The sequence below is a fragment of the Microtus pennsylvanicus genome, chromosome 3 (genome assembly GCF_037038515.1).
Source record: "Microtus pennsylvanicus isolate mMicPen1 chromosome 3, mMicPen1.hap1, whole genome shotgun sequence".
In the NCBI taxonomy this organism is placed as follows: domain Eukaryota; kingdom Metazoa; phylum Chordata; class Mammalia; order Rodentia; family Cricetidae; genus Microtus; species Microtus pennsylvanicus.
The window spans coordinates 20,819,336-20,832,960 of record NC_134581.1 but is presented as its reverse complement, the minus strand read 5'-3'; the positions used below and the strand labels follow the sequence as shown (position 1 = coordinate 20,832,960).

Sequence of the window (13,625 nt, the reverse complement as noted above, 5' to 3'; positions counted from 1 at the left end):
AATCAAGGAAATGACTCCCATGCTAATCTTACCAGTGTGATTTATAGTCGTCTTTTACCGCATTTGAACAGTTTTTACGCCACAGGGCAAATCAGATGTGCCCCGTGTGCCTTGCTGTTTCTTTGTAGACATTAGTGGGCATTTCCCTAGGAGGAAAAATCTGTGTTATCCAGAGCTTGCATCTGCATCTTACTCCTGTTTGCCCAGAGTTCTTGAGGCCATTGCCATGTACTGAGCAGACTCACTCAGGAGACCCTCAAGGTTCCAGTATTTTCACTGAGAGCTGCCTTTGGTGGTATCTCAGTGAAAGATGGAGTTACTGGAAGGTGCTTATTATTTTTAAAAGTATAGAATGCTTTTTGTTTTATGTTTTCCATTACTAAGGTTAGAGTAGTGCTTAGAGGATTGTTTCCCTCATGGTTGCAGGTTTTACACACCAGCAATCTTGAACCTATTATTTAAGTTTCCAATTTTCATTAAGAGAATTAACTTAAAGACACAAAGAACAATATAGAGATGAAAAGATGAGTTTAGACTTCGTTTAAAAAATAGAGATTTAGTATTCTTGATGCTAAGATGCTGTTTAGTTGTATTACTCTAACTTTAGTTGTCCTGATAGTTCCTGAAAATGAGCACTAGCCGGGCAGCGGTAGCACATGCCTTTAATCCCAGCACCGGGGAGGCAGAGTCAGTGGATCTCTGTGAGTTCAAGGCCAGCCTGGTCTAAAGAGCAAGTTCCAGGATAGCCAGGGCCACACAAAGAAACCCTGTTTTTGGGGGGGGAGAAAGAAAGAAAAGAAAAACCAGTTCTAGTATTTCCAGAAGTGAGCAATTGCCCTGGCAGTGTTGTCTGTGGCTGCTGCCTTTCGAGATCTCATGGGGCTCTGAGCATCTCTCTTCCTGGTTGCTTTTAAATCTTGTTCTTCCCCTCTGCTTCATACTCCCTTGGAAGACCCTAATGTTCCGATGAAGCCATGTGTATCCGTTTATGGAGAACGCGGCATGGACAGCCTGTTCTGTGATAGTCGTTAGATAGTGTCTGAGGACTTAGTTGTACTTGCAGCTACGGATTGCTGATTTTCAAGGTTAAGTGGTGTCTGAGTAGGTTATGGCTGATAGAACAGACTGGGTCTCTTAAGACACAGGCTGTGTTCCTCGTAGCGCTGAAGCCTGGGAAGTCGAGTGTGAGGTCTGGATCAGAATGTCCTTGCTGCTACATCTTTACACGGCACAAGGAGGAGTGGGGTCTGCTGAGGTCTTTATAAAGTGCCAGTCTCACTCCTGAGATCTCCACCCTCATGCTGTCAACTCCCCCAAAGTGCCACCTGCTATTCCATCACACTGGGGTCAGGAGTTCAACGTGTGTGTGGAGGAGGCGCACACACAGTGAGTACATCATGTTCTGCTACCAGGCCTTCTAATTCACATCCTTCTTGTGGTAGATTGCTGTCATTCCTTCCCAAGAGTCCTAAAAGCCTTAACTCATTTGCCTAAAATGAGAATCTCATCAAGGTAAGATTTATACGGAGGCAATTTGGTCTTCAGCTCTAAGTTTAGGAAACCAAGAAAGTTGCTGACTTTGAAAATGCAGTGGTTGGTTGGTGTATCTGTCTCCAAAAGGATGAAACAGGAAAGGAAAACAACAACAATACAATGTCTGATTTAAAAAAAAAAAAAGCCAAAACCCAGCAAATACAATGATACTTTAGACTCCTGTGATTCTCTTTAGCTCAGAACCTTGCCATCCAGGTCCACTGGTAAGTTCACCCACAGCTGCTCACAGAGGTTCCGTGGTGGCTGTCTGCCAGACAGGGCAGAGTGTGGAAGCATATTTCATTGCACTACTTTCCCATTGAATATTCATATTTATTTACTGTCAGTCAGCTGACTGACTGCTATGCTAAGGACAGTCTGATGTTTTAATCGGTCAAATAGAAGTTCCATCGTCCAGTGGTCCCAGCATCGTGCATTAAGATGAAAACAATTCCATACTCTCTGACAGCCCATGCTGTATTGTTGATGGAAAGAATAGCTTCATGTCCTTCATCTTAAATGGCAAGATCACGAGCGGTGTCCCAGCACTTTAGGAAGCTGAGGAAGAATTGCTGGAGTCTGGGATCAGCCTGGGTGAGAGAGAGAGGAGTGTACATATACCTCCCCCCAAAATAGAGAATAGCATTCACCTACACCTCTTACTTACATGACCTACTGTCAAAGCAACCCCAAGGTCAGATGGCTGTGCGGCTCACTGTGTGAGGGGACAGCAGATTCTGAAAGGCTGGACCCTTTGGCTTTGATGTTGAGGCAGTGCTGCCTGCTCCTTAAGAGTTCATAGCATTGTATAGTGGATTGAATTATATCACCTTCCCACCCCAGTTCTCTAAAAGATGTAGTGGAAATCTTAATCCCCGTAACTAGGAATGTGACGTTAAGAAACACGAAGGACTGCTGACCAAAGCTAGAACTAGAAAGGAGGAGATCACTTTTTAGAGTAAATTTTAATGTCATTCCATTGTTATTTTCCTAGATTCTGCTAAGAAATGTGGCTGTTACTCACTAATAGGTTGAGTATCCTTCATCCAAAATGTCAGGATTTTTTCTAGACTTGAGTGTGTGTGTATGTGTGTGTGTGTGCATGTATTAGAGGACTCAAGTCTAAACACAGTTTTATTTTGTGTAATAGTTTTAATGATTTTGCTCATGAAACAGCTTCATGGTATGGAAATTTCTTTATTGTCATGTCAGCTCTGTAACTTGGATTTTGGAGCATTTTGGATTAGAGATGTTCAACCTGCAAAAAACTTTTAAAAAAAACAAACAGACGTGTATTTTACCCACTGATTCCAGATTTCATTCATACTGAAAAGCAATAACCTCAAGTTCAGTGCTCTGTGCTTGGATTCTGCGGAATGTATTTGCCTTTTGTTCCCCACCCCCCAGTTTTTCTCTCACTCACTGTTGGGAAAGCCACTAATTTCACCTGCTTCCTCACCTTATGAACCTAAGCTCCCCGTCTGAGCTTCTCGAGGTTTGTTGTGCAAACTGAATGTGACTGGAGGCTCTTTGCAAAATACTGCGAGAATTCTTGAGCTCTTGGCACACAGGCATTGCTCTCTTTCCTTGGCTTCAGCTGTTGTGTGTTCAGTGTTCACAAGTGACAGCATGCTGGAGACTGTCCCCACCCAAACCCTTCCCAGCGGCATACCAGTAGCTTTGGGTGCACTTGGAGCTTGTCTTCAGCACATTCTCCAGGAGCTACTGTGCAGCCAGGGCTGAGCTGAGAGGGGAAGGCCTAGTCCGTCCCTCAGTGCTCCTGCTGCCTCTTTGGAGGTTCTGTTCTTACTGACAGTTCACCTGCTGATTTGAGTAAGTCTGATCTTTTACTCAACCGGGAGATATTTTTTCAGGGTGTTTCCATCTGCTAACCGAAAGTTGTAAATACAGAGCTCGTGATGTACCCCAGTGTTAGAACAAATGCTTTTTTTTGCATTATACCCGAGTTCCAGCTCTAGCTCTGCAAAATAAGCAAATCAGAAACTCAAAACTTCTTACAGTTTATATAATCTACATATTTCACTTATTGAGGGTGTTCTGTCCATTTAAGTTGTTTTCCATTTCCCAGCATGATTGATTAATTTGGGGGTAGCATGATTTATAACCAGTGGTAAAAATGGCTTCTTCCAACAGACGTAATTACTCAGAACAAATAATACCAATATTCATATTAAATAATAAATTCATTAAAATGTTCTTTCTTATCCCAGCCAGTGAAACTAGCCAGTGTGATAGATTTCTTTTATGAACAGTATCCTCTTTAAGAGTTTGTTCAGCTGCTCTCTTGGCCTATAGCTTGCTGTAGTCACCAGCATCCAGATTTTAAATGTCCCTTCATTATGCTGCTGTTCCTCTCTTAGTGGGCCTTTGGAGTGACATTGTGGGAGCTCATGACGCTGGGCCAGACGCCCTACGTGGACATCGACCCCTTTGAGATGGCCGCTTACCTGAAAGATGGCTACCGAATCGCCCAGCCAATCAACTGCCCTGATGAACTGTGAGTGCTTTGGGTCTTGGACATGAGCTTTGATGCATTTACTGTATTATTGTAAAAGTAGGAAAACAAGTTCCTGTGTTCACACAGAGCCTTCCCCCTTGAGAGTGATGAGTCTTCAGATGTGACTGAGACCTGTGGAGAACCGCAGTCACTGTTGAATGCCTTAGCATCTTGTATCAGTGGTACACAATCTTAATTACTAAGAATCTAACATAATAGTGAGGAAACTGACAGGATATTATTTCAGTTTCCTGACTTTTGTTTAAACAGACATGTTTAGCAAGATCCAGTACTTAGGAAAGCCTTTCTTGGGGTCCAGGTTTGAATGCCCAGCACCCACTAAAAAGACATGTATGGTAGTGTGTGTCTGTGACCGTACCACAAGGTGACTGGAGACAAGCAGATCCCTGAAGCTCATTGGCTAGCGTTCATAGCTGCATCTATGAACTCAGTTAGATATCCTGTCTGAAAAAAGAAAACAATAGAGACAGTACTTACTGTTGTCCTCTGGCCTACACACACACATGCATACAACCACACAGACATGTACATAGACCCCACCAGAGATCAGAGACAGAGAGACAGACATATTTCTCTTTGTGATCTTGCCTTGCCAACCATCAGTGATGCTTCAGGAAGAGGCTCTGGGCTAGCGGGTGACAGGTGCTTCTGACCTCCTGCCTTCATCACATAGCTGACCTTCTCCATCATGGCCGTGGGGTGCACAGAGTCTGGGAAGTGAGTGCAGAAATGAATGTTGTCTAAGAGGCCCAAGAAGGTTTCTCTGCCAGTTCATCCAGGAATCCTGATTTCAGTTAACTCTTCCTCTGAGTTCTTCTCCCTCAGCATCCCGGATGACACAGGCTGTTATTCTGTATTCTGTGTATTTTACAAGAAACTTTGCACTTGCTAAGTATTTTGCATTCTCATGAAGAACTGAAATCCATGTGTGTAATCCCAATAACTCATCTTAGCTTCTTTTCAATTCTAAAACTGCTAACTCATAGTCAGATTAAGTGATCGTTACTAGGCCGTCTTCTCCACAACCACGTTTGAGCAGAAAGTGTAGCTGGCGCAGAATTGACTGCAAGACCCTGACTAGCCCCCTTTCCACGTCACTCCGCAGGTTTGCTGTGATGGCCTGTTGCTGGGCCTTGGACCCGGAGGAGAGGCCTAAGTTTCAGCAGCTGGTCCAGTGCCTCACAGAGTTTCATGCCGCCCTGGGAGCCTACGTCTGACTACTCTCCCAGACCACAGCTCGGAAGAAAGTGCCTGTTGCAGATGCTTTGCCTGTAGAGCAGTGCCTGCAGAAGCACCTCTGTCTCCCAGAATGCCTTAGGAATGCTTTCAAACCTGAACTTCTAAAGACAGACTTCATGTGGAGTATTTTCTAGATACCACTTTTCTTAGGTTGAACTGAAGGGGTTTTGTAAATTTTTTGGCCAAAAATTTTTTTAAAATATAGTTACTTTGGACTAGGGGGTGCATTCTTAAAAAAAAATAAACAGTTTAAAAAATTGTTTAGACACAGATATTTGGAATAGCTGTCTTAGTGCCAACTGCTTTTATCTTTATGTTTTACTTCATTGAGGTAATATAGGTGACTCACCTTTAAAGCTATTTTAATATTGTCACTGCTTTTGGGAATGGTTTGTCTTCAAAACACGGTACTTTTCTTAGGAAAAACAACATAAAAAAAATGCCTGATTTGCCTTATACAAGGAAAGACAGTATATTAGCAGAAGGAAAATTGAAGAAAAGGTAAAGAGGAAAATTTAACAACAACAGCAAAAGCCATAGTGCCCCTGCATAGAAGATTGCTTGTTTAGTGAACATGGCTCTGCTCTCTTGTCTGGGGAAGCAGTGGCTGCGTTCCTCACATCTCAGCCCTCCTGTGAGCCAGAAGAAGGCTGGGGCAGATTCGTAGAAGCAGTGGTGACCTTATTTATTTTTGCTCTCTGGGCAAGGAGATGATACGGTTCCAGAAAGTGAACCCTCTCTATGCCCACGGTTCCTTCTGCGTGCACCTGGGCTTGTGTACACAGAGCTGGCGCTTCGGTTGCTGTGGGCTTGGGTTGTTTTGTTTTTAGTTTAAATTGGTAATTTTTATGCTTCTCTTTAAGGCTGGCTTAAGTATAAATTTGTTTTTTAAAACATTTGGAAAATTAAAGAACTCATTTTATACGACGGTATTCAAATACTGCTCATAATGTGTGATTGGTGGTTGTGTCTTGGAAGTCTTTGAACATGCAACCACTGGATAGTTGTGTTTGATCTCATGAGAATGTGCCTCAGTTCCAAAACCCCTATAGGAGGGCAGCTGACTCTTCCTGGCCTCTGTGGCGTGTGAAGTATCACACGGAGCCAGTAGGTGGCATGTGTTTTCATTGACCTAAGGGAGAGTCAAGTGAGCCTGTAAATTGCCTGGGCCTACAGAGGCCTGCCTCTGTCCTTCCTCTCTGGGCTGTGAGGGAGAACACAGGGCTGTTATATTAAAATAAGTCTTACGAATAAGCAGAATATCTGAAAAGCAGCTCCCACAAGCAATCAGGACCTTGATGTCCTACGCACAGTGTCCCTCACACAATCTAATATGCTAATATTCTGCCCACACAGCTTAATGTGCTGGTGTTCTATTCACACAACCTAACGTGCACATGTTTTTGTCCACACAGACTTATGTGCTGGTGTTCTGTTCATGATGCGCTTCATCCCCACATGTCTCCATTTTAAAATGTTTCTTTTGATGTGTTTGTAGCTTGGAGATGCTTTGTTAATAACCTACATCTTGGAAGGCAGTCAACAAATCCTAGGGTGGACATCGCCTTCATAGAGCAATCAGTTCTTCCCGCCGTTTCCCACATTCAGTGCACTCTTTTTATCGTCAAATGAGAGCAATGTTTAGAAGTCACAGTTCAGTGTACAAGAATTGCTTTGGAAAAAAAAAAGGCAGCTGGGTGGTGGCGCACGCCTTTAATCCCAGCACTCAAGAGGGAGAAGCAGGTAGATCTCTGTGAGTTCGAGGCCAGCCTGGTCTACAAAGCGAGTTCCAGGACAGCCAAGGCTGTTATACAGAGAAACCCTGCCCGGGACTGGAGAGATGGCTGGTAGGTAAGTCTGCTCACTGCTAGTCTAGAGCGCCTGAGTTAGGATCCCAGAACACAACAGCAGGTGGCTCAGTCACCTGGAACTCCAACCCCAGGGGATCCCTTTGACTTCCACAGGTGTCAGGCACACACGCACATGATGTCATAAACTTACAAAGGCATGTGTTGCGTGCACACACGTGTTTAAGGTAAAGTGAAGACGCTTTAGTTTGCTTTGGGTTTTGTTAAGCTCTTTTGCATAGGCATGTGTGCATGCTCTTGTTTCAGTAGGTTTTTCTGCTGAACTATTTGGAGATAGTGGCAAGGGAGGAAAAGGACAGTTCCAAGCTTTCCACAGCTGATCCTCCTCCAGTGGCTTGTATACCTTGTGACTACTGCTGAGCGTTATCTTCCCCCACCCCCAGAAAAACATAGGTGTATAAAAAAGAAGCAAGTTGATGGAGCACCAGAGACAGCTGAAGGCTGTCTTTGCTGACAGTACTCTTATTAAAATTTTTTGGCATAGCATCTTGCAATGTAGCCCAGGCTAGGCTCAAAATTTGCAGCCATCCTTCCTGGCTAAAAGTAAAACCACCATGTCTAGCTTAGTAGTGATTTAGTTCTAAAGTAGTAAGGACATCTCTGAAACTATAAAAAAATATATTAAGAAATAAGCACAGTTTGAAACTTATCATCTTGGGAGCTGGAAGATGGCTCAGAGGTTAAGAGCACTGGCTGTTCTTCCAGAGGCCCCAAGTTCAAGTCCCAGCAACCACATGTTGGCTCAGAACAGAGTGCCCTCTTCTGCAGTGCAGGCAGAACACTGTGTAGATAATAGATAAATAAATCTTCTAAAAAGTTATCTTTAAACAAAATTTGGAGATAAACATCATGGTGCTGAAAGTTCCATTTGGAGTCAGCGTTTCTAATTATCTTTTTTAGGTTTTGGCCTTCTGCTTTCTTGCATCCAAGAATTAGCACAGGTTATTAGGTGGAGACCTACATCATAGTGATGGCAACCAAAAAAAAAAAAAAGTCGCTCCACAGCATCTCAAAGGAGGTGGGTTCCAGGTCCCAAATCCACAAATGCTGAAGGCCCTTAAAGTGGCTTCTCTCTGGTCACCAATAGAACGTGAATAGTTGCCCTGCTGTGCTCGTAGGGAACACTGAGTTGAAAATCCAGACATGTTTAGTGCATTTTCCCAAATCTTGGTCTAAGGTTGATTGAGTTCAAAGACATGGAACAGGGAGCGGGCTAACTGTGTAGTTTTACCATGGGTACACATGATTATTAGGCATTCTAGAAAAAAGAAATTTTAAGAATTATTTTTATTTTATGTGTATGAGTGTTTGCCTGCTTGTATGTACTGTGTGCACCGTGTGTGTGTGCCTGGTACCTATGGAGGCCAGAAGAGGGCGTCAGATGACCTGGAACTGGAGTTACACATGAGCCACCATGTATGTGCTGGGATGGAACCTGGCTTCTCTGCTAGAGCAGTGACTGCTCTAACCTCTGAGCTACGTCTGCAGCCCAGGAGTTAGATTTTGTTGGGTTTTAAAAAGTAGCTTTACTGAGATATAATTGATAATCGAATTCAAAGTAGGTGGGTTTTGATATGTCCATTGTTGAATGGTCATCAACCACAGTCTAATTCAGTTTATCTTTGGGTTTTTGTTTGTTTGTTTGTTTGAGACAGGACCTTACAGTGCAGCCCAGGAGGTTCTGACTGTGGCCCAGGCTGCTTTAACCTCTTCAACACTGGAATAAAGTGGGGCACCATTGTGTCTAGTTCTCCAGCTCAGATGTCACTCCTGAAAGAAACCCAGTGCCCATTTGCAGACGCCCACATTCCTTTCCCACTTCTTTTAAGGTTTATTTATTTATTATGTATACAGGATTCTGTCTGCATGTATACCTGCAAGCCAGAAGAGGACACCAGATCTTATGGATGACTGTGAGCCACCATGTGGTTGTTGGGAATTGAACTCAGGTCCTCTGGACAGGCAGCCAGTGCCCTTCATTCCTGAGCCATCTCTCCAGCCCTCCTTTCCCACTCCTAGCCTTAGGCAGTTACTAATCTGAACTTTATCTCTCTTCTGAATTTTCCATTAAGTGGAGTCCTGCAGTATAAGATCTGGTGGTAGATAGAATACTCTTGATCCCCTGGCGTGGCAGTGAGATTATAGGTGTGTGATATCATGCCCAGCTAGACATTTTATTTTAATTCTATGTGTGTGTAAGGCAGAGCTGACTTCCTCAGTTGCTCTCACTGATTGTCTAGACTAGCTGGCTAATAAGCTTCATGGATCCTCTGATCTCTTCCCAGCATTGGATTGCAGGTTTATAGGTCACACTTGGCTTTTGTGTATGTGCTGGGGATTGAACCCAGATCCTTGTGGTCCGGTGATAGGTGCTTTGCTGACTAAGCCGTCCCCTCCTTCCCCTGGCGCCTAGGTCTGTCAACTTAAACTAGCTCCATGTAGTCACGGAAGTATGTGTATTTAAAGAGCACTTTAGGATTTGTCTCCAGAGATGGGCGACTCAAGGGGGTGTTGGCCACCATTCCCGGCTTCACAGAAACGCCGGAGTTACTATTATGAGTAAGAATCCTTCGGCCCCAACTTGTCTGTAGCCAGAATGGCCTTGGCCTGACCAGGCCAGGAAGTGCAGTGCATGGCGTTTGTGTTTGAGTTCTGTGTTGGAATCTCTAGGCAGTGCCCCTTTGGCCCTCAGTTGCCTTAGCTGAAGGAGAGGGTGGTGAGAGGGTGGAGTTGGCCTGACAGCCATCTTGGTCACCTAAAGAGATTCTTGTTTTGTGGTAAGTGCTCCCATAGGATCTTCCTCAGCCCTTCTGGGAAGGCAGGAAATGGAAGAGACAGCTTGGCCTGTTGGGCTTGGTGGGAAGTTCCCTGCTCCACCTTCCCTGACCTTCAGGCCCTGCACACTTTGGGTACCCTTTGTTGTTGGCCTCGGCCTCTGGCCCGTGCTGTGCCTGTCCTCTTGAGGAATTCTGATCTCTTTCCACAGGATGTGGCTCTTAGCTGCATTAAAATAGTATAAGATCTGGTAGAGGATATACATACTGGATTCCCATCACCGCCTCCGCACTCCTCCACATAGCTGTGCTTTGGAGACAGGCGCTGATAGCCTAACTCCCTCACCGTTACTTGTAGGCATAAGGGTGTGTAGTAGGCTGTTTCTTGTGTTGGTGTATTATAGGAAATGGGTGTACTTTTCCAGGAAGGAAATGAATTTGATAGGACGCTGACCTACACCCCATTAATAGTCATTTTAATAAACATCTGTCAAATGAGTACAGATTCATGATTTTGGTTTTCTGGACCCATGGACAGTATGCTATTATTGGTTAAAAATGAGGTTTCTTCCCAAGGAGGGAAGGTTGGGAGGTAAGTGGGAAGGTGTGCCGTGAGGGTCTAACAACCAGAAGTGGAGATTTCGGTCAGGATGTGATAGAAACTCAATAAAGGGCTCACTGTTCCCTCAGTGTTAGTGTCAGGCAGCTGTTGCCACTGTACATCAGGCATGGGACTGGTTACCCACTGTCCTGTCCAGTTTGCAGTCGAGCAAGTGAAAGCTGAGCTCAGTTGCGTAAGTAGTGCTGTGTTTTAATCCAGGGAGTCTGGCTAACACACCGTGTCCTGGAGGTGAGAAGAAAGGATTTGCAAGGGTGGCAGGATATCTTAGGAGACCCTGCCTATTGGTCTCAACACTTCTAATGGTGTGAGAGGCAGTAATTCTGATTGGGAGTGCAAGGTTGAGTAGGGGCTTGTAAGCCTTGTAGGAGCTAGAACTCTACAGAGGGAAATTAGAAAGGGAGCTGGCCAGGTACAAATGAGAAAGGGGCCAGAGCCAAAGCAAGCCATATTGATACTACCCTGGTTAACCATCCCGTTTTTCTACAGGAATTTGGTTATAGTGGAATCTGCTATAACAAATAGTGAAGTAAACGTTTGCCTCTTACATTGTAGTCTAAAGGGAGGAGGGTGTCTCAGGACCCATCTCAGGTGCCTTCCATTCTATCCTTTCACATCACAGGCCATTTTTATGGGCCTGCTGGGTTGTGACATCACTGCAGCTCCCAGAAGAGGGCACAAGCAGAGTGGAAAGTCATTTTCTTATAAGTGATAGAAAAGCTACCCGCATCGCTTCTGCTGTTGTCGGGGAAGACCTGAGAACCAGCAGCAGGGACATCATCTAGAAAGAGCCTCAACGAGGCCGCTGGCTGGGAGAGGATGGATTTGGAAATAGCAGCCTACCAAAGAAGAGAAGGGGTGATGGAGGAGTTAGTCAAGAACTGGGCTTTCCTGGATAGCTGTGAGGCCAGCAGCACTCCAGACTTTTGACTGATGGCTAAAGGGAGTTACGTCGTCAGGCCCTCAAGTTAAGCAAAGTGTCTGAACCAAGATACTGAAGATCTGAATACCGTGAGCCTAAGAGTTTCCAGAGTAAATACGGGAGTAGGGCAGGAAGAACGTTGATGAATGAGAAGTGGTAGTTTGTGGCTACAGTGGAATCTGGATTTGAGCCCAAAATGTCTTAGTTCTGAAGGATAAGACTCCTGAAGCCAGAGTTTGGGAGGTGGAGGGATTGGGGTGGGACAGTCACATCATGGACGTGGTCAGCAGTGGCATCCTAGGACACAGGACCCTCTACTCTCTGTTAGCTCAGGGAAACTGAGGGAAAGAGGAGCGCGTATGTTCACTTAGAGTTTGTGGAGGTTTCAGTGCACATGGGGCTGGCCCTCTTGCTTTCGAGCTTGTGGGGAGGCAGTATGGTTGGCAGGTTGATGACATGGGAGGTTGTATATGGTGGACTAACAGGTTCCTTGATGGTAGCCAGAAACCAGAGAGAAAGGAAATGTCAGGATCTTCGTATTCATTTTAAAGGCATGACCGCTTTTGGCTGGAAGACCTCTAAATAGGTTCCACCTCTTAAAGGCTCTACCTCCTCACAATAGTGCCTTGACCTGAGGACCAATCTTTAATATATGTCCCACACTGTAGCATCATCTGGTCCCTGAGCCTCTACTTCACAAGCTGGTTTCTTTTCTACTTGTGACATTTAATTTGCATGTGCTTGTGCATGCATGGGCACACACATACCCCTTGTGCCTTAACATGTAATCTCATCTGTCTAATGTTGCTCCATCCCTACTGTAGTCTAGGCAACGCTTTTGTTCTGTGCAACCCACCTCTGCAGGTTCTTCTGGATCCTTGGCTTCTCGAAGTCTCTGTTCTCAATCTGGGCACCTCAGTGCTGACCTGCAGAGAGAGCCTTTTCCCACAGCCACACTCTGGCTCATAGTTACTCAGCCTACACTATCCAGCTAGTCCCAACATTGCTTTCCTAGTAGAAGTAGAAACTTCAACACATTGACCCTGACCTCTGCATCTAGGTCTGAGACCACAAGGCGCCTGCTGGGTTTGAGCTCAACCTGTGACTGACCCACTGAGGAAATGGCCTGTGACCTGCCGTCATCCATTTCCTGCCTCATCGGTTCACTCACAGGAACATGAGCTAGAATTGCTGCTCTATGGTGCTGCCACGGTCAGCTGCTCTTCCCTGGGGGAGACACTGTGCCCACAAATGGTTTTGCAACAAGTAGCCTGTCTCCCTCCTGCCTGGGAAATTGGGCTCCTCGAGACAGCCTTCTGCTGTACGCGGTACCTTGTTACAAAGTTACAGATGCACTTTCCTACCAGGCCCAGGTTGCTAGAAAGATGCTTTGAAACTGTTTTCCAAAGTTCTACTGAAATGTAGATTTTTGCTACATATTTGTATTTGCTACAGTAAGTGTTTGATTACCTTTTTGAGACAAAATATCAAATGCTGAATATAGGCTCAGGATTTATGGCTGGTCAATAAATTCTTAACAATAAGAAGAAAAAACTAGTTTTGAAGCCTTCTATGGCCTCTATTCTTGAGACCCTGTTTTTTTAGGAGTATTTGAAAACATTGCTCCTCATGTTAATTTTGCGCTCAGAGGAACTGTAACCCTCTGTCTGCTTTAGCTCTTTCTTTATTCACTTCCGGATATTGCACTTAGGTGCTTTTTGTTTTTTATTTTTGTTTTTTTCAAAACAGGGTTTCCCTGTGTAGCCCTGGCTGTTCTGGAACTCTGTAGACCAGACTGGCCTTGAACTCAGAGATCCACCTGCCTCTGCCTCCCAAGTGCTGAATTAAAGATGTACACCAATACGCTCAACATTTCTTAAAATTCTTAAAGATTTCCTTTTTACCTATGTTAATTTTTGAGTATTTGGTTTTTTTTTTTTTTTTTTTTTTTTTTTTTTTTTTTTTTTTTTTTGGTTTTTCGAGACAGGGTTTCTCTGTGGCTTTGGAGCCTGTCCTGGAACTAGCTCTGTAGACCAGGCTGGTCTCGAACTCACAGAGATCCGCCTTGCCTCTGCCTCCCGAGTGAGTATTTGGTTTTTTGAGAACAGACTGTACACCACTACCGTGTATT

The 13,625-nt window shown here is 44.6% G+C and overlaps 1 protein-coding gene across 2 annotated transcripts in view; it reads left to right on the top strand.

Annotated features, from left to right (window-relative positions):
* Window positions 1–5,581, top strand: part of Ryk (receptor like tyrosine kinase) — an 80,447-nt gene extending 74,866 nt beyond the window's left edge. Inside the window, exons 14-15 of one of the 2 annotated variants that reach the window (XM_075964840.1) lie at window positions 3,915–4,051; window positions 5,178–5,581. In XM_075964840.1, the coding sequence (XP_075820955.1) occupies window positions 3,915–4,051; window positions 5,178–5,289 (249 nt within the window). In that variant the 3' untranslated portion in view covers window positions 5,290–5,581. The remainder of the gene's footprint in view (window positions 1–3,914; window positions 4,052–5,177) is intronic. The other variant, XM_075964839.1, reaches the window with a different exon arrangement.
* The last annotated feature ends 8,044 nt before the right edge of the window (window positions 5,582–13,625 follow it).